The sequence below is a fragment of the Loxodonta africana genome, chromosome 4, assembly GCF_030014295.1.
Source record: "Loxodonta africana isolate mLoxAfr1 chromosome 4, mLoxAfr1.hap2, whole genome shotgun sequence".
In the NCBI taxonomy this organism is placed as follows: domain Eukaryota; kingdom Metazoa; phylum Chordata; class Mammalia; order Proboscidea; family Elephantidae; genus Loxodonta; species Loxodonta africana.
The window spans coordinates 125,729,276-125,749,209 of NC_087345.1; the positions used below are offsets into that span (position 1 = coordinate 125,729,276).

Consider the following 19,934-nt stretch of genomic DNA (forward strand, 5'->3'; position numbering starts at 1 on the left):
AGTATCTCAATCTATCTCAAAACTGTTCAAGAAGAAAAGCAGCTCTCCCCCAGCTAACACTGGATTTTCTGTTATATAAACAATGACCTAGAAGTTTGGAAGGGAACTTAATAGTGGTAATAAATTTATATATATATATAGAAGAAGGGGGAAGTAAACATTGGGAAAGTAAGCCCTAGAGATAATTCTAAAGAACATAGCTATTTACAAGTTATAGTATTTACATAGGAATTTTCTCAAAATACAGTGGTTCAAGGGCTCTATAAGGAAGGAGATCAGCAGGGCTGAATGGCTGCATACTAGACTCAAGTAGCAAGGGTAAATGTCCAGAAACAGCTCTGCTCTCATGCAAGCAAAGCTAAACTATCCCTGAATAAAAGAGAAAGCAAAAAAAAAAAAGGTAGTAAGGAGGAAGCCCTAGAGGAAAAGATAAGAAAGCGAAGTAGGAAAGAAGCAAGGATATCAGGCTCAATTGTTCCTGACGTCCAGTTTTCATCTAAGTTAAGGATAGCATACACATACAGTCCTGAAGTTGCTGCTGTTAGGTGCCAGTGAGTCGATTCCAACTCATAGCGACCCCACACACAACAGAACAAAACACTGCCCAGTCCTGTACCATCCACACAATCGTTGCTATGTTTGAGCCCACTGTTATAGCCACTGTGCCAATCCATCTTGTGGAGGGGCTTCCTCTTGTTCACTGACCCTCTACTTTATGAAGCACGACGTCCTTCCGGGGTTGGTGCCCCGACAACATGTCCACAGTACATGAGATGATGTCTTGCCATCCTCACTTCTTAGGAGCATTCTGACTGTACTTCTTCCAAGATAGATTTGTTCCTTCTTCTGGCAGTCCACGGTATATTCAATATTCTTCTCCAATACCATAATTCAAATGCATCCATTCTTCTTCGGTCTTCTTATTCACTGTCCAGCTTTCACATGTATATGAGGTGATTGAAAATACCATGGCTTGGGTCAGGCGCACCTTAGTCCTCAAAATGACATCTTTGCTTTTTAACACTTTAAAGAGGTCTTTTGAAGCAGATTTTCCCAATGCCATGCATCTTTTGATTTCTTGACTGCTGCTTCCATAGGTATTGATTGTGGATCCACGGAAAATGAAATTCTTGACAACTTCAATCTTTTCTCCATTAATCATGATGCTGCTTATTCGTCCAGTTGTGAGGATTTTTGCTTTCTTTATGTTGAGGTGTAATCCATACTGAAGGCTGTGGTCTTTGATCTTCATCAGTAAGTACTTCAAGTCCTCTTCACTTTCGGTAAGCAAGGTTGTGTCATCTGCATATCACAGGTTGTTTCCACTGCTATTTATAAGGTTTTCACTGGTCAGTTTTTTTAGAAGTAGACTGCCAGTTACTACAGTAAAAAAAATCATGACTGTCATAACAATCAAAACCACATATAAAATAATATATAGGCTTCGTCAGAGATGGGTCATTTAAACTATTTCTCTTGCTCCCCTTGTCATAGGAAAATAGTTACTCTTATGGCCACTAAATATATATATAGATTGAAAGCCTGAGGAAACAGGATACTTAAGACAAGGAAGAGGTACAAACGCTCGTGTGGCTAACTAGTCTGCCACTACCAGGCTCCTTCTTACTGCTGCCTGTGATTGGGAAGTAGCCTAGGTACAGGTGGGAGAGAATGGGAAAAATTTCGAGTGATCCTCAATATCAGAGGTAGGACATCTGGAAGACTCAAGACAACCAAACAAACCAGATGTACTTCATAAGAGCAAGAAACTGGATCCCTGGAGCTTAGGACGTATCTGGAAAATACTTCACCACAATACTAAAAAATACACACACAGTATAACACAAAATGAAACATTTCCTGTTACAGAATTTCACTGGAATTTCCCAGCAAGAGCTTATAAATTAGACATACAAAAATAAAACACTTATAAGATTCACATTTCCAAACTACACACACAGTGCCTACAGGAGGTTAATGTAGGGACTGAAAAGGTAGGTGAGACATCCCAGGCAAACAGATCTTGCTGTTTTCAGAGAATTCCAACATGCCTTCCAAAGTGCTTTGTAACAATCTCACGGAGGTGCTAAAATGAGGTTCAAGTCTTCCTTCTCTCCGAAGAATGGATGTTATACTGACAAGACAGGGTATTCATTCTATTCATTTCTTTAGAAACTGAAGATTCCATCAGGCTAGACCTAGGAAAAAAAGTGGATGTATCAGTGACTTTTTTCAGTTATTTTTTTAATGGTAGACATTATCAAAGAAAAGAAATAGGAAAAGCCTAAAGGTCAGAATATTCCTCTAAAGAGTTTTCTGATTTGCCTTGCCCCAGTTTGTAAGTGCCCCTTCAGAAACGCCCAGAGACTTAATCTTTTTCTGTGATAAATTCTTGAACTTTGAACTAGACCATAGGAGGCCATAGACAGCATGGTAATTCTTTGTCATACGGACCTGCCACAAGAAAAAACCCACTGCCGTCGAGTCGATTCCGACTCATAGCGACCCTATGGGACAGAGTAGAACTGCCCCAAAGAGTTTCCAAGGAGTGCCTGGCAGATTTGAACTGCAACGTCTTGGTTAGCATCCGTAGCACTTAACCACTATGCCACCACAGATCCTGCATAATGTTAGCATCATTGACCCCTGCCCAGAAGACACCAGTAGCATCTACCCCCTCAGTCATTAGGACAATAACATGACCCCACATTTCCAAATGCCCCTCAAGTGAGACGGTACCGTTTCTAGCTGAAAACAATTAAACTGAGGACCATTTCTTAATGATCATGAAGCACCCTTAGGAAATAGTGCTGATCCAAACAAATGGATCTCCCATTCTCCCTACTTTCTTTCAAGAACGAAGTTGGAGTGGGCATTTGTCCTAAACCCAGAGGAGTAACCAAATACTTCTTTCAGAAGCTATTCACCTGGTAAGGAGAATCGACAAACTTTATCCTAGAGAGGAATCTTCGCAGCTCCCCACGGCCAATTTTGGGGGTGGTCTCCTTTAGCTGGACCATTTGGCCCTCCATGAGTGCCCAGCGTAGACTAAGCTTGCTGACCATCAGGGGTGCTAAATGGCCTTCAGAGCTTTGCCCTGTTGTCCTGGTAACATAAAAGGCATCTTTCCAGAGGTCGTTAATTCCAACTGAGGAAGAAGAAAAATGAGAGCAGTTAACAAGGACAAATACCTTCCACCAAAAGGGTGTGGTTTGGTTCAGCAATTAGATTCATTCATTTATGCATCCATTCACTCATACAAGAAATACTGAGCACCTAATAAATACAAAGAGTCCCTGGGCAGTAAAAACAGTTTACAACCTCAGCTGATAATCGAAAGACTGGAGGTTCAAGTCTACCCAGAGGTGACTCAGAAGAAAGGCCTGCTGATTTACTTCTGAAAAACAGCCACTGAAAATTCTGTGGAGCCCAGTTCTACTCTGACACACATGAGGTCACCCTGAACTGACATCAACTTGATGGCAACTGTTTGTTTTTGTTGTTGTTGTTAATAAATGCAAGGCACTGAGTTAGGGAGTGGGCGCAGAGAGGTGAATGACTGAATGCCAGCAAAGCAGTATACATGTCTCCTCCATCTTTGCACGTTTGCTTTTCTAAAGTTATTTTCCAAAAAGCCCCAACTCAGGAAATGAGAGGATGTGCCAACTACAGCGAGAATCCAGTATTTTCAAACAAGCTGTGTTAGGCTGGGTTTTCTAGAGAAGCAAAACCAGTAAAGCCCTATGTGTATATAGAGAGAAATTTATCACAAGTAAATGGCTCCCACAGTTGTGGAGACTGGCAAGTCCCAAGTCCGTGGCGTCAGGCTAAAGATTTCTCCTGACTCATGTAGCTGCAGGGGCTGACGAACCCAAGATCAGCAGGCCAGATGGCAGGCCACTAGCTCACAGGCTATGGAGGCTGACAAACTCCAAGATCAGCAGGTAAATTACTAGCTCAAGTCCCAAGAGCCAAGGTCAGATGATGACGGGCCAGATGCAGGATCCAGAGTTGGAACATCCATTTACACTGGAGGCAGGCCACACTCCCAAGGAAATTCCGTTTCAACTGACTGGCTGCTTATAGCAAATCTCATCCTGGAGTTGATTACATTATTTCATAACTGCCAAACCACTGAGAATCATGGCCCACCCAAGTTGACACACAACCTTAACCATTACAGTCCATCCCTTGTCTATTTGGCACCTGTACATATCTCCTTAAATTACACATAATCTCTAAATAAAGACAATCATAAACTCATACTTGTGTGTAACATGATACAGCTAACACCTATACAACCGAAAACTCCCTAGCTCAGTTTACATCTTACATTTTATAAGAAACCAAAATGTTTGATATACACATGGAAGGAAGAAATACTCATAACAATTACAGTCCTCATTTCTGCAACTGTTCACGTGGTAATAGCTAGTATTTAGAACTACCTTCTTCCACCACCCATTTCATATTCCCGTTACCCTCAGCAAGCACCTCAGAGGTTGTAGATCTTTGCCTGGTGGGGTGACCCAAACCTCTATTCCTGAAAGGTCTGGGGCATTAGTAGTTATGTCAGAGTTGGGCTGCTATAGATTTCTGTTGACTTTAATCACAGGGCATGGTAGTACTAAGAGACCCCCTAAGGGATCTCCTGTATTTCAGACATACTCTTCTTTACCTCCATTGTGTAATATCAATCCACTTTCCTCTTGGTAATCAGGATCGATATTAGCCATCATGGTATCTCCCCCTTCTTTGCCCATTGATCGGAGGCACGAGGAGCCCAATGTGGTAGAGTGACATTCTTAACTTTCCATTCACTGGAATCACTGATGTGTCTCCAGGTGGGAGCATTCCTCCTTTTAGGAACTAAGACCTCTAGACTTGCACAGCATAGGGTGGCGGAACGGGAAGCAAAAATTTTACGAGTGGGTCACTAAGGGTAATGTTGAGTGGTGCCACTCCCATTTTCCACCCTTTGATTCCTGGACTCATGAATCCTGGCTATAGCAGAAACAGTACCATATACTGGATGCTGGTTTAGAGCATATACAGCCACCTGGAGAACACTGCTCCAACCCTGCGAGGTACTGCCACCTAGCTGGCACCACAATTGTGTCTTTAGAAGGTCATTCCATTGTTCTATCAAGCCAGCTCCTTCAGGATGATGTAAAACATGGTAAGACCAGTGAATTCCATGAGCATGGGCCCACAGTGGCACTTCATTTGCTGTGAAGTGAATCCCTTGATCTGAGGTGATGCTATGTGGAATACCATGACAATGGATGAGGAATTCTTTAAGTCCACGGACGGTAGTTTTGACTGAAGTATTGCATGCAGGAAAGGCAAATCTGTATCCAGAGTGTCTACTTCAGTAAGAACAAAACACTGCCCTTTCCATGATGGAAGCAGTCCAATGTAATCAACCTGCCACCAGGTTGCTGGCTGATGACCTTGAGGAATGGTGCTATATTGGCACCTGGGTGGTCTCTGCTGCTGGCAGACTGGGCACTCAGCAGTAGCTGTAGACAAGTCAGCCGTGGTAAGTGGAAGTCCATGTTGCTGAATACATGTAAAACCACCATCACTGCCACCATAGCCACTTCGTTCATGAGCCCACTGGGCAATGACAAGAGTGGCTGGGGAAAGAGGATGACTGGTTTCCACAGAACAAACGCGTCATCCCACCCACTTGATTGTTCAAATCCCCCTCTGCTGAGGTCACCCTGCAGTGAGCATTCACATGAGACACAAATATCTTCATTTCTTTGGCCCATTCGGGGAGGTCTATCCACATACCTCTTCCTTATACTTCTGTGTCACCAATTTTCCAATCGCATTCCTTCCAAGTCCCAGACCATCTAGCCAAACCACTGGCCACAGCCCATGAATCAGTATACAATTGTACATCTGGCTATTTCTCCTTCCAAGCAAAGTAAACAACTAGGTACATTGCTCAAAGTTCTGCCCATTGGGAGAATTTCCCTTTACCACTGTCCTTCAGGGAGGTCCTAGAAAGAGGCTATAGTGCTGCCTCTGCCCACATATCACAAAGACCCATCTGTAAACCAGGCACAAATTTTCTCTTCCTCAGTCAACTGATCATAATGAACTCCCCATGCAGCCATAGGTACAGACTGAGAAATGGAAGGTAATGTGTCCTAAGTGGAGACCATGGGCATTTGGGCCACTTTCTCACACAACTTACTTGTGCCTTCAAGTCCTGCTTAGGCCCAATCTCGTATATACCATTTCCATTTAATGATGCAGTGCTGTTGTGCATGTCCAACTTTATATCTCTGTGGGTCAGAAAATACCCAGTTCATAACGGGCAGCTCAGGCCGTATGATGACTTGGTGGCCTGTATTTAAGCATTCAGTCTCTACCAAGGCTCAGTAACAAGCCAAAAGCTTTTTCTCTAAAGGAGAGTAGCTATCTGCAGGTGATGGCAGGGCTTTGCTCCAAAATCCTAAAGGTCTGCTCTGTGATTCACCAATAAGGGCTGCCAGAGACTTCAAATAGCATCTCTATCTGCCACTGGCACTTCGAGCACCACTGGATCAGCTGAATCATATGGTCCAAGTGTCAGAGCGGCCTGCATGGCAGCCTGAACCTGTGCAGAGCTTTCTCTTGTTCTGGGCCCCACTCAAAACTAGTAGCTTTTTGAGTCACTTGATAAATAGGCCAGAGTAGCACACCCAAATAAGGGATGTTGCTGTCTTCAAAATCCAAAGAGGCCCACCAGGCATTGTGCCTTCTTTTTAGTTGTATAAGGAGCCAAATGAAGGCCAGATCCTTCACTTCAGAAGGCATATCTCAATGATATGCCCCACACCACTGGACCCCTAGAAATTTTATTGAGGTGGAAGGCACCTAAATTTTTGTCAGGTTAATTTCTCATGCTCTAGCAAAAAACGTCTTACCAGTAACTCCAGAGTCACTGGTACTTCTTCCTTACTACCTCCAATCAGCATAATGTCATCAATGTAATGGACGAGAGTGACATCTTGCAGAAGGGAAAGCCAACTGAGGTCCCTGCAGGCTAAATTATGACATAGGGCTAGAGAGTTGATGTATCCCTGAGGTAGGACACTACTAGCCTTGCCAGCTGAAGGCAAACTGCTTCTGGTATTCCTCCGAAACCGTAATTGAGAAAAAAGCACTGGCCAGATCAATTGGTGCACACCAGGTCCCAGGAGATGTATTAATTTGCTCAAGTGCAATGAAACCACATCTGGAACAGCACTGCAGTTGAAGTCACCACCTGGCTAAGTTTTCAGTAATCCACTGTCATTCTCCAAGATCCATCTGTTTTTTGCACAGGCCAAACAGGTAAGATGAATGAAAGGGGATGTCATAGGAATCACCACCACTGTATCCTTCAGTTCCTTGATGAAGGCAGTAATCTCTGCAATCCCTCCAGGAATGTAGTATTGCTTTTGGTTTACTATTTTCCTAGGTAGAGGTAGTTCTGATGGCTTCCACTTAGCCTTTCCTACCATGATAACCCTTACTCCACATGTCAGGGGATGCAGTGTGGGGGTTCTGCCAGTTGCTGAGTATGGAGAAATCACTACAGGATGGGTTTAGGGACCCACTGTGAGGCAGACATGAGCTAAGATTCCATTAATAACCTGACTTCCATATGCCCCCACTCTGACTAGTGGGCCACAGCGACGTTTTCGGTCTCTTGGAATTAATGTCAGTTAAGAGCCCACCAAAACCCTTGCCATTGACTCAATTCCGACTCATGGTGATCCTATAGGACAGAGTAGAACTGCCCTATAGGGTTTCCAAGGAGCAGCTGGTAGATTCAAATGGCCGGACTTTTAGTTAGCAGCCAAGCTCTTAACCACTGTGCCACCAGGGTTCCAGTTAAGTGCCAGTGTCCAGTAATCCCTGAAAAGTCTGATTATCTGCTTTTCCCCAGTGAACAGTCACTCTTATAAAAGGCTGGGAGAAAGATTAACAGTATTCATTTTTGCAAGTGCAGTGGGGTCCTTCCTCACAGGGACTTGGCCTCCCCTTCATTCAATGGATTGTGGCTCAAGTCAAGCCGTGACTCTCTATTCTGGCAATTCCAGACTAGCAGGTAGCGATGGCAAGAGTTCCCAGGGCTTTGGTTTCCTGAAGTAAGGGTCCCCAATAAAAAAAAAAAAAAAACCCACTGCCATTGAGTCAATTCCAACTCATGGCAACTCTACAGGACAAAGCAGAACTGTCCCATAGGATTTCCAAGGAGCCACTGGTGGATTCGAACAGCCAGCCTTTTTGGTTAGCTGCCAAGCTCTTAAGCAATGTGCCACCAGGGATCCAGTATATGATCCCAATTTTGCATGACAATATTATTTAGATAGGTGTATAAACTAGAAGAGCATTTCCTTAACAGTGGTTATGAGTGGCCAGATTACAGGTGATACTTCTTTTTTCCTTTGATTTTTCTGCTAGCTCCAATTTCTATGGAGTAGACAGGATTACTTTTACTATTCAAGTCTCCAATGATCCTAAATCAATGCCCTGACAAAATATACTCTATCTCCTTCACCATATTCCTCGGCATCAATTCCAAATTCTAAAGTTCCTAGAGAGCCAAGAAACTAGTCTTATTGGATTCCCACCACCTGGTGCAGTGCCTGGCATGTAGTTGGTGCTCAATAAATGTCTGCTGCATGAATTCTCATTATCGCCTTAGAACCATCTGGGGATGGGAATGGCTTTCATCTCAGAAGATATGTAAGCTTGTGCTCCTACCCAGAGACAGCACTCTTGTAATGCCCTAGCCACAAGGGGCACCAGGGAAGACAGTTCAGCACAAACCCCCTGCTGCTGTTTGAAAAGAGCACATCCTTCCCTGGAGGGACAATGGTACTTCACACACAGCTAGCACATACGCTTTCCATGTCTCTGTGTACAGACTCCCTGTCACTGGGACTTACCCTCTGAAGCCGTCACTGTGTCTGTGGCATTAGCTAGATCCAGAAGAATCGAGGGGAACGCTGGATGCAGGAGGTAAAGGTGATGAAGGCTGGGTGGCTCAGTTCCTAGGATCCTGTCCTGTGATGAGCAAAAAGGAAGAGCAAATGTAACTCTACATTCCCAAAACCTGATGCTTTTCAGATAAAAAAAGGCAGAAAAGAAAGTGCTAAAACCTGATTCCTACTTCAAAGATTTGTTTGAGAGAAACTCCCATATACAAGAGACACATTGCAAAGAGCTCAAAACACAGACAGATCACTATTTCAAACCACTGTCTAAGCTAAAAAATATTTTGTCTCATGAAAAAAAAGGAAATGTGAGTGCCCCAAAAGAGAAATTTGATATGGAGACCCCCTCCACCACCGTCAGTCTTCTGCCTAAGGGAATACTTGAAAAGCGGTTCATCTCTTGAGCGGCAGAAGGCTGGGGAACTTGTAGAGACAAAAATCCATTTTTTAAAGCACAGTGAGCCACAGAGACTTCCTTTCATTGGGCCACAGAGCCAACTGCAGGAATCAAGCTGAAAATTAATCTTCTCAGTTCCTGAAATATACAGAACTCTGACCAAGCAGAAGCAAATCATCGATTATAAAGCAAAAACTCCAAGGTCTAAGTATTCTTCTCCAAACTCCCTGCAGCAAAAGAAATGCACATGGGGACAACCTTTATCAATAGGACTTCCATGCAGGGAGGCTATCTGGAAGGTGCACACGTGTATAGCCACATGGTTGTTGAAGCTCTAAAATACTCCCATACTGCAGCCAACATGGTGCCACAGACAGAAGTACCATGCCGTCCCTCCACAGCAAAGACCTGAAAAACTAACGTCCTTCCTGGAACCCAAAGTGTCAAATGAAGAGATAAAGAACTCAGCCAAACACACTGAATGGAATAAACTGACAGAGGGCAGACAGCGAGGAATGATACATGCAGAGGTTCCTTATCAGCTAACACAGCACGGACTCCCCATCTTGGACTCCTGTCAGAGATCAGCTGACAGGGAGCATAGGAAAGCAGCTTCACGGAGCTTCCAGCAGGAGACAGAGCTCCCGGTAACCAGTAGTTACATGCTTTCCCACTCCCCATCCTCTCCCTGCTGCTCTACCTCCAGGCTTCCTGACTGATTGCAGTGGCCTGGCCAGCCAGGAAGTGCAGCTTCCATGCTGCTTGGGTTCGCCCCACCCACATCACAGATTGGAAGACAGGGAGTACTAAAAAGCAGCTTCACAAAGTTCCCACCAGGAGACAGAGCACCCGGAAACAAGCGATATACGCTTTCCTAACCCCCACCCTCCTTCCCCTCCCCCTTGGGCCTCCTCTGCTTCCCACCAGCCATGGTGTCTTGGCCAGGAGGCAATTGTTTCTGCCCCGAGCTGCTTGGATTCGCCCCATCGGCCGGGTCCGTGAGCTGGTGTTGCTTCTTTCCATCTCTTCTGGTTTCTTCCATGCCTCCCACCACCTCCCCCTCCTTTCTCTCGAACACCTGGCTCTGTGTGCCATCACTGCTTCTTCTAGAAAGGCTGTGAAGCCCCACTCGACTGGGGAACCACTCTCCCGGCCCATGGCACCACACCGGTGGGATCCCTGGGGCTTTTTTTTTTTTTTGCTTGTTTTGTTTTCCTTTGTTCTGTTTCTCTGTTTTTTCTTTATGCACTTGGGAGCCCCTTTTAGCCAAGTGGCAATGCACAGCTCAGGAGACACTCCCTCAATCTGCGCAGCTGCGTAGGCGGGACCCCTGGGGGCATTTTTTTTTCTTTCTTTCTTCTCTCTTTTTCCCTTTCTTCATTTCTCAGTTCTCCTCTGTCTATACGTATCTTCTTTTCCTGTCTCCTGAATACCTAGTGCTGTGTGGCCCCCCCTACCCAGGCTATACTGCACAGCCTGGGAGACTTCCCCAGTCTTCGTGGCTGCACTGGTGGGACCGCTGGAGCTTTTCTTTTCCAAATTTTTATCTAGTTATTTTTTTCATTTTCCCTTTTTCTTACTTTTTGCTTTTCTCATTGATCAGTTTCTTATCTCTCCACTCCAACGGCAAGCTCCCATTGCACTCCTTTTTTTTTTTTCCTTTGTTTTTGGCTCCTGATTCTCTCTTCTCTTTCCCATACCCATACTAGCTCCACACATCACAACCTACCCCCTCTTTCCTGCCTACCTACGCTATGCAGTGAACATCACACCTCTGAGTGCCACAGGCCCGGCCTACGGGAACCTGCCCGGCACTGATTCCTGGCCCGCCCTGTAGGCCCTAGCACATGCCACAAACCACCAATCCTAGCCCCTCCCCTTCAGCTGGACCTGCCCTGCTGCACATAGCTGAGTGACCAGCCTTGCCCATTATACAAAGAGGGGAAAAGTATCCGACTACAGACAAGCAAAAACAAGGAATGCATAGCCCACCTACTCAGACATAATCAGATAAAGCAAAAAAAAAAAAAACAGGATGAAACAAATACACAATCAAGAAACAAAGAAAATAACTACTGAATGTCCCGAAGAGAGCAGACAATATCAAAATATATTTAAAAAACAGAACAGGATGGTTCCAGTAGGTGTCCAAAATAAAACACCAACTGACTTTCCAGTAGAAGAAAAGGCACTAGAACTACCTGACAGGGAATTCAAATCTACAATATTCAGAGCTATCCAAGAGTTGAAGCAAAAAGCAGACAAAAATGAGGAAAAAATAGGCAAATGTATGGAAAAAGCAGAAAATTCATGGAAAATACAGACCAAAAAATGGAAGAATTCAGGAAAATAATACAGGAACAAAATCCTAAAATAAAGTAACAACTAGAAATCATACAAAAACAATTAGAAATCCAAAAGATAATCAACAAGATTTCAGAAATGGACAGTGTCACAGAAGAGCTGAGCAGCAGGTTTCAAATGATGGAAGAAAGGATCAGTGAAACTGAAGACAAACACTAGGCTACAATTCTGTTTGAGAAAAAATCAGAAAACAGAACGAAGAAAAATAAGGAAACCCTGAAAATTATGTGGGATATAATCAAAAGCAAAAATTTATGAGTGATCGGAGTTCCAGAACAGGGAGAGACAACAGAAAACACAGAGAGGATCACTGAAGAACTGCTGACAGAAAACTTCCTTAATATCATGAATGATGAAAAGCTGACCATCCAAGAAGCTCAACGAACTCCATACAACATAGACCCCAAAAAGAAAACACCAAGGTATATCATAATCACATTCACTAAAACTAAAGATAAAGAAAAACTCCTGACAGCAACTCGAGAAAAACAAAAAGTCACAAACAGAGGAGAAACAACAAGACTAGACTCTGATTATTCAGCAGAAACCATGGAGGTGATAAGGCAATGGGATGACATATATAAAACCTTGAAAGAAAAAACTGCCAAACATGAATAGTATATATCCTACAAAACTTTCGTTCAAATATGATGGTGAAATTAGGGCATTTCCAGATAAACAGAAATTAAGGGAATATGTAAAAACCAAACTTACAAGAATTATTAAAGGGAGTCCTTCGGTTTAAGAACAAACAACATCAGACCACAGCCTGAACCTAGGACACGAGATTGTACCAGCTAGATACCAACACAGGAAATGAACTCTCAAGGACTATCGAAAATCAAAAAAGTTGCAACAGGGAACCAGAGAGGTTAATCTGTAAAAGACAACAACATCAGAACTATAAAAAAAAAAAAAAAAAAAAAAGAACTATAAAGGGGGGAATAAATGATATAGGTATAGAACTCTCTAATGGTGAGGAATGCAAGGCGATTCCAAGTAACAATAGACTGGTTCAAACCTAGGAAGCTAAGCGTAAATTTCACGGTAACCACGAAGAAATTTAACAAACCTACCCATCAAAATAAAGGAGAAAGACATAAAGTCTCAAAAAAAACAAAATCTACAAAAACAAAATAAATTAAAGAGAAACCCACAAACAAAAGGACCTCAGCACAGGAGAGTAAGAGGAACAAAGAAAATGTTAGCACTACAAAAAAAGCACTACAAAATGGCAGCAATAAATACATGCCCATCAATAATAACACTGACTGTAAATGGCCTAAATGCACCCATAAAGAGAAACAGAGTGACAGAATGGATCAAAAAACAGGATCCATCAATATGCTGTCTACAAGAGACACACCTTGGAAACAAAGACATAAATTTATTAAAAATCAAAGGATGGAAAAAAGTGTATCAAGCAAATAATTACTAAAAAAGAGCAGGAGTGGAAATGCTCACAATCATTGGCCATTACAGAAATGCAAATCAAAACTACAATGAGATTCCATCTCACTCCAACAAGGCTGGCATTAATAAAAAAAAAAAAACACCAAATAATAAACATTGGAGAGGTTGTGGTAAGACTGGAATACTTCTACACTGCTGGTGGGAATATAAAATGGTACAACCACTTTGGAAATCGATTTGGCTCTTCCTTAAAAACCTAGAAATAGAACTACCATATGATCCACAATCCCACTCCTTGGAATATATCCTGGAGAAATAAGAGCCTTTATACAAACAGACATATGCACACCCAAGTTTACTGTAGCACTGTTTACAATAGCAAAAAGATGGAAGTAACCAAGGTGCCCATCAATGGCTGAATGGATAAATAAATTGTGGTATATTCACACAATGGAATACTAATGCATCGATAAAGAATAGTAATGAATCTGTGAAACATGTCATAACATGGAGGAATCTGGAAGGCATTAACACCGAGTGAAATTAGTCAGTAGCAAAAGGACAAACATTGTTTAAGACCACTATAACAGGAACTCAAGAAATAGTTTAAACAGAGAAAAAAATATTCTTTGATGGTTACGAGATGGGGGAGGGAGGGAGGGAGGACGGGAGAGAAGAAATTCACTAATTAGATAGTAGATAAGAACTACTTTAGGTGAAGGGAAAGACAACACACAATACAGGCAAGGTCAGCACAACTGGACTAAACCAAAAGCAAAGCAGTTTCCTGCATAAACTGAATGCTTCTAAGGCCAGTGCAGCAGGGGTAGGGGATTGGGGACCATGGTTTCAGGGGACATCTAAGTCAATTGGCATAACAAAATCTATTAAGAAAACATTCTCCATCCCACTTTGGAGAGTGGTGTCTGCGGTCTTAAACGCGAGTAAGCGGCCATCTAAGATGCATCAATTGGTCTCAACCCACCTGGAGTAAAGGAAAATGAAGAACACCAAAGGCACAAGGTAATTATGAGCCCAAGAGACAGAAAGAGCTACATAAATCAGAGACTACATCATCCTGAGACCAGAAGAACTAGATGGTGCCCAGCTATGACCGATGACTGCCCTGACAGGGAACACAACAGAGAATCCTTGAAGGAGCAGGAGAGCAGTGAGATGCAGACCTCAAATTCTCATAAAAAGACCAGACTTAATGGTCTGACTGAGACTAGAAGGACCCCGGAGGTCATGGTCCCTAGACCTTCTGTTACCCAAGACTGGAACCATTCCCAAAGCCAACTCTTCAGACATGGATTGGACTGGACTGACTAAAAGATAGAAAATGATACTGGTGAGGAGTGAGCTTCTTAGATCAAGTAGACACATGAGACTATGTGGGCAGCTCCTGTCTTGAGGGGAGACAAGAAGGCAGAGGAGGACAGAAGCTGGCTGAATGGACACGGGAATACAAGGTGGAGAGAAGGAGTATGCTGTCTAATTAGGGGGAGAGCAACTAGGAGTATATAGCAAGGTGTATATAAACTTTGGTATGAGAGACTGACTTGATTGGTAAATTTTCACTTAAAGCACAATAAAATTTTTTAAAAAAAAGAGCAGGAGTGGCAATACTAATCTCAGATAAAATAGACTTTAAAACAAAATCCACCATAGAAGACAAAGAAGGGTACTATATCATGATTAAAGGAACGATCCATCATGAAGACTTACCATAATGAAGATCTACTCACCCAATGACCGGGCTCCGAAATACATAAAACTCTGACAGCACTGAAAAGAGAAATTGACAGTTCCACAATAATAGTAGGAGACTTCAACACACCACTCTCAGTAAAGGTCAGAACATCTAGAAAGAAACTCAGCACAGATACAGAAGACCTAAGGAGCACAATCAGCCTACTTGACCTCACAGACATATATAGAACACTCCACCCAACAGCTGCAAATTACACATTCTTTTCCAACGCACATGGAACGTTCTCCAGAACAGACTACATCTTAGGCCACAGAGAAACCCTCAACAAAATCCAAAACACTGAGATAAGACAAAGTATCTTCTCGGACCACAATGCCGTCAAAGTAGAAATTTACAACAGGGAGAGTAAGGAAAAAAAAATCAACTACATGGAAACTGAATAACATCTTGCTTAAAAACCACTGGGTAACAGAAGTAATCAGAGATGGAATCAAAAAATTCCAAGACTCAAATGAGAATGAAAACACATCATACCAAAACCTTTGGGACACAGCAAAGGCAGTCCTCAGAGGTCAATTTATAGCAATAGATGCACACATCAAAAAGGAAGGGACAAAATCTAAACATTAACTATACAACTTGAACAAATAGAGAAGAGCAAAAGAAGCCCACAGCCACCAGAAGAAAGGAAATAATAGAGATCAGCGCAGAAATAAATGAAATAGAGAATAGAAAAAATAAAAAGAATCAACAAAACCAAAGTTGGTTCTTCGAAAGGATCAAGAAAATTGACAAACAACTGGCCAAACTGACAAAAGAAAAACAGGAGAGGACACAAATAACCAAATAAGAAATGAAATGGGGGACGTTACAACAGACCCAGCTCAAATAAAAAGGATCATAACAGAGTATTATGAAAAACTATACTCCAACAAATTTGAAAACCAAGAGGAAATAAACAAATTTCTAGAAACACACTACCTACCCCAACTAACACAAAATGATGTTGAAAATCTGAACAGACCCATAACCAGAGAAGAGATTAAGAAGGTAATAACAAAAATTCCCAACAAAAAAAAAAAAGCCATGGCCCAGATGGCTTTACTGGAGAATTCTACCAAACATTCAGAGAAGAGCTTACACCAGTACTACTCAAACTATTTCAGAACATAGAAAAGGAAGTGGTACTTCCGAATTCATTCTATGAAGCCAGCATAACCCTGATACCAAAACTAGGCAAAGATACCACGAAAAAGAAAATTATAGGCCAACATCCGTCATGAATATAGACGCAAAAATTCTCAACAAAATTCTAGCCAATAGAATTAAGCATCATATTAAAAAATAATACACCACAACCAAGTAGGATTCATACCAGATATGTAGGGATGGTTCAAAATGAGGAAATCGATCAATGTAATCCACCACATAAATGAAAAGAAAGAATCACATGATCATCTCCATCGATGCAGAAAGGCATTCGACAAAGTCCAACACCCATTCCTGATAAAAACTCTCAATAAAGTAAGTATAGAAGGAAAATTTCTCAACATAATAAAGGGAGTATATCCAAAACCAACAGCCAACATCATTCTTAATGGAAAGAGGCTGAAAACATTCCTCTTGAGAACAGGAACAAGACAAGGATGCCCTTTATCACCACTCCTATTTAACATTGTGTTGAAAGTCCTAGCTAGGACAATAAGGCAAGAAACAGAAATAAAGGGCATCCAAATTGGTAATGAAGAAGTTAAACTGTCCCTATTTGTGGATGATATGATAGTATACAAAAGACTCCAGGAGAAAACTACTAGAACTAATAGAAAGCTTCAGCAGATAGCATTATATGAGATAAACATACAAAAATCAGTTGGATTCCTACACACCAATAAAGAGAACAATGAAAAGGAAATCAGGAAAACAATACCATTTTTAATAGCCCCTAAAAAAGATAAAATATTTGGGAATAAATCTAACTAGGGATGTAAAAGACCTATACAAAGAAAACTACAAAACACTACTGCAAGAAACCAGAGATCTACGTAAATGGAAAAACATACCATGCTCACGGATAAGTGGACTCAGCATTGTCAAAATGACAATTCTACCCAAAGCAATTTACAAATATAATCCAATACTAATCCAAATACCAACATTTTTTTAATAATTTTTATTGAGCTTTAAGTGAACGTTTACAAATCAAGTCAGTCTGTCACATATAAGCTTATATACACCTTACTCCATACTCCCACTTACTCTCCCCCTAATGAGTCAGCCCTTCCAGTCTCTCCTTTACTGACAATTTTGCCAGCCTCTAACCCTCTCTACCCTCCTATCTCCCCTCCAGACAGGAGGTGCCAACACAGTCTCAAGTGTCCACATGATACAAGTAGCTCACTCTTCATCAGCATCTCTCTCCAACCCATTGTCCAGTCCCTTCCATGTCTGATGAGTTGTCTTCGGGAGTGGTTCCTGTCCTGGGCCAACAGAAGGTTTGGGGACCATGACCGCTGGGATTCCCCTAGTCTCAGACAGACCATTAAGTCTGGTCTTTTTATGAGAATTTGGGGTCTGCATCCCATTGATCTCCTGCTCCCCCAGGGGTTCTCTGTTGCGCTCCCTGTCAGGGCAGTCATCGGTTGTGGCCGGGCACCATTTAGTTCTTCTGGTCTCAGGATGATGTAAGTCTCTGGTTCATGTGGCCCTTTCTATCTCTTGGGCTCATAATTGTCTTGTGACCTTGGTGTTCTTCATTCTTCTTTGATCCAGGTGGGTTGAGACCAATTGATGCACCTTAGATGGCCGCTTGTTAGCATTTAAGACCCCAGACGCCACTTTTCAAAGTGGGATGCAGAATGTTTTCATAATAGTATTATTTTGCCAATTGACTTAGAAGTCCTCTTAAGCCATAGTCCCCAAACCCCCGCCCTTGCTCTGCTGACCTTTGAAGCATTGAGTTTATCCCAGAAACTTCTTTGCTTTTGGTCCAGTCCAGTTGAGCTGACCTTCCGTGTACTGAGTACTGTCCTTTCCTTCACCTAAAGTAGTTCTTATCTACTAACTAATCAGTAAATAACCCTCTCCCACCCTCCCTCCCTCCCGCCTCGTAACCACAAAAGTATGTGTTCTTCTCAGTTTATACTATTTCTCAAGATCTTATAATAGTGGTCTTATACAATATTTGTCCTTTTGCCTCTGACTAATTTCACTCAGCATAATGCCTTCCAGGTTCCTCCATGTTATGAAATGTTTCACAGATTCCTCACTGTTCTTTATCGATGTGTAGTATTCCATTGTGTGAATATACCACAATTTATTTAACCATTCATCTGTTGATGGACACCTTGGTTGCTTCCAGCTTTTTGCTATTGTAAACAGAGCTGCAATAAACATGGGTGTGCATATATCTGTTCCTGTGAAGGCTTTTATTTCTCTAGGGTATATTCCGAGGAGTGGGATTTCTGGGTTGTATGGTAGTTCTATTTCTAACTTTTTAAGAAAATGCCACATAGATTTCCAAAGTGGTTGTACCATTTGACATTCCCACCAGCAGTGTATAAGAGTTCCAATCTCTCCACAGCCTCTCCAACATTTATTATTTTGTGTTTTTTGGATTAATGCCAGCCTTGTTGGAGTGTGATGGAATCTCATCATAGTTTTAATTTGCGTTTCTCTAATGGCTAATGATCGAGAGCATTTTCTCATATATCTGTTAGCTGCCTGAATATCTTCTTTAGTGAAGTGCATGTTCATATCCTTTGCCCACTTCTTGATTGGGTTGTTTGTCTTTTTGTGGTTGAGTTTCAACAGAATCATATAGATTTTAGAGATCAGGCGCTGGTCGGAGATGTCATAACTGAAAATTCTTTCCCAATCTGTCTTTTTACTCTTTTGGTGAAGTCTTTAGATGAGCATAGGTGTTTGATTTTTAGGAGCTCCCAGTTATCTGGTTTCTCTTCGTCATTTTTGGTAATATTTTGTATTCTGTTTATGCCTTGCATTAGGGCTCCTAACATTGTCCCTATTTTTTCTTCCATGATCTTTATCGTTTTAGTCTTTATATTTAGGTCTTTGATCCACTTGGAGTTAGTTTTTGTGCATGGTGTGAGATATGGGTCCTCTTTCATTTTTTTGCAAATGGATGTCCAGTTATGCCAGCACCATTTGTTAAAAAGACTATCTTTTTCCCAGTTAACTGACACTGGGCCTTTGTCAAATATCAGCTGCTCATATGTGGATGGATTTATATCTGGGTTCTCAATTCTGTTCCATTGGTCTATGTGCCTGTTGTTGTACTAGTAGCAGGCTGTTTTGACTGCTGTGGCTGCATAATAGGTTCTAAAATCAGGTAGAGTGAGGCCTCCCACTTTCTTCTTCTTTTTCAGTAATGCTTTACTTATCCAAGGCTTCTTTCCCTTCCATATGAAGTTGGTGATTTGTTTCTCCTTCACATTGAAAAATGTCATTGGAATTTGGATCAGAAGTGCATTGCATGTATAGATGGCTTTTGGTAGAATAGACATTTTTACTATGTTAAGTCTTCCTATCCATGAGCAAGGTATGTTTTTCTGCTTAAGTAGGTCCTTTTTAGTTTCTTGCAGTAGTACTTTGTAGTTTTCTTTGTATAGGTCTTTTACATCTTTGGTAAGATTTATTCCTAAGTATTTTATCTTCTTGGGGGCTACTGTGAATGGTATTGATTTGGTGATTTCCTCTTCAATGTTCTTTTTGTTGATGTAGAGGAATCCAAGTGATTTTTGTATGTTTATCTTATAACCTGAGACTCTGCCAAACTCTTCTATTAGTTTCAGTAGTTTTCTGGAGGATTCCTTAGGGTTTTCTGTGTATAAGATCATGTCATCTGCAAATAGAGATAATTTTACTACCTCCTTGCTAATCCGGATGCCCTTTATTTCTTTCTCTAGCCTAATTGCCCTGGCTAGGACCTCTAGCACAATGTTGAATAAGAGCGGTGATAAAGGGCATCCTTGTCTGGTTCCCATTCTCAAGGGAAATGCTTTCAGGCTCTCTCCATTTAGAGTGATGTTGGCTGTTGGCTTTG

General features: G+C 41.9%; 1 protein-coding gene across 1 annotated transcript in view; it reads right to left on the minus strand.

The window, feature by feature from the left end:
- Positions 1–2,085: 2,085 nt before the first annotated feature.
- Positions 2,086–19,934, minus strand: part of FAM234B (family with sequence similarity 234 member B) — a 58,546-nt gene continuing 40,697 nt past the window's right edge. The window contains exons 11-13 of the mRNA XM_010595049.3: positions 8,937–9,054; positions 2,928–3,148; positions 2,086–2,198 (exon numbers count right to left, since the gene is read on the minus strand). Of these exons, the coding sequence (XP_010593351.1) occupies positions 2,193–2,198; positions 2,928–3,148; positions 8,937–9,054 (345 nt within the window). The 3' untranslated portion in view covers positions 2,086–2,192. The remainder of the gene's footprint in view (positions 2,199–2,927; positions 3,149–8,936; positions 9,055–19,934) is intronic.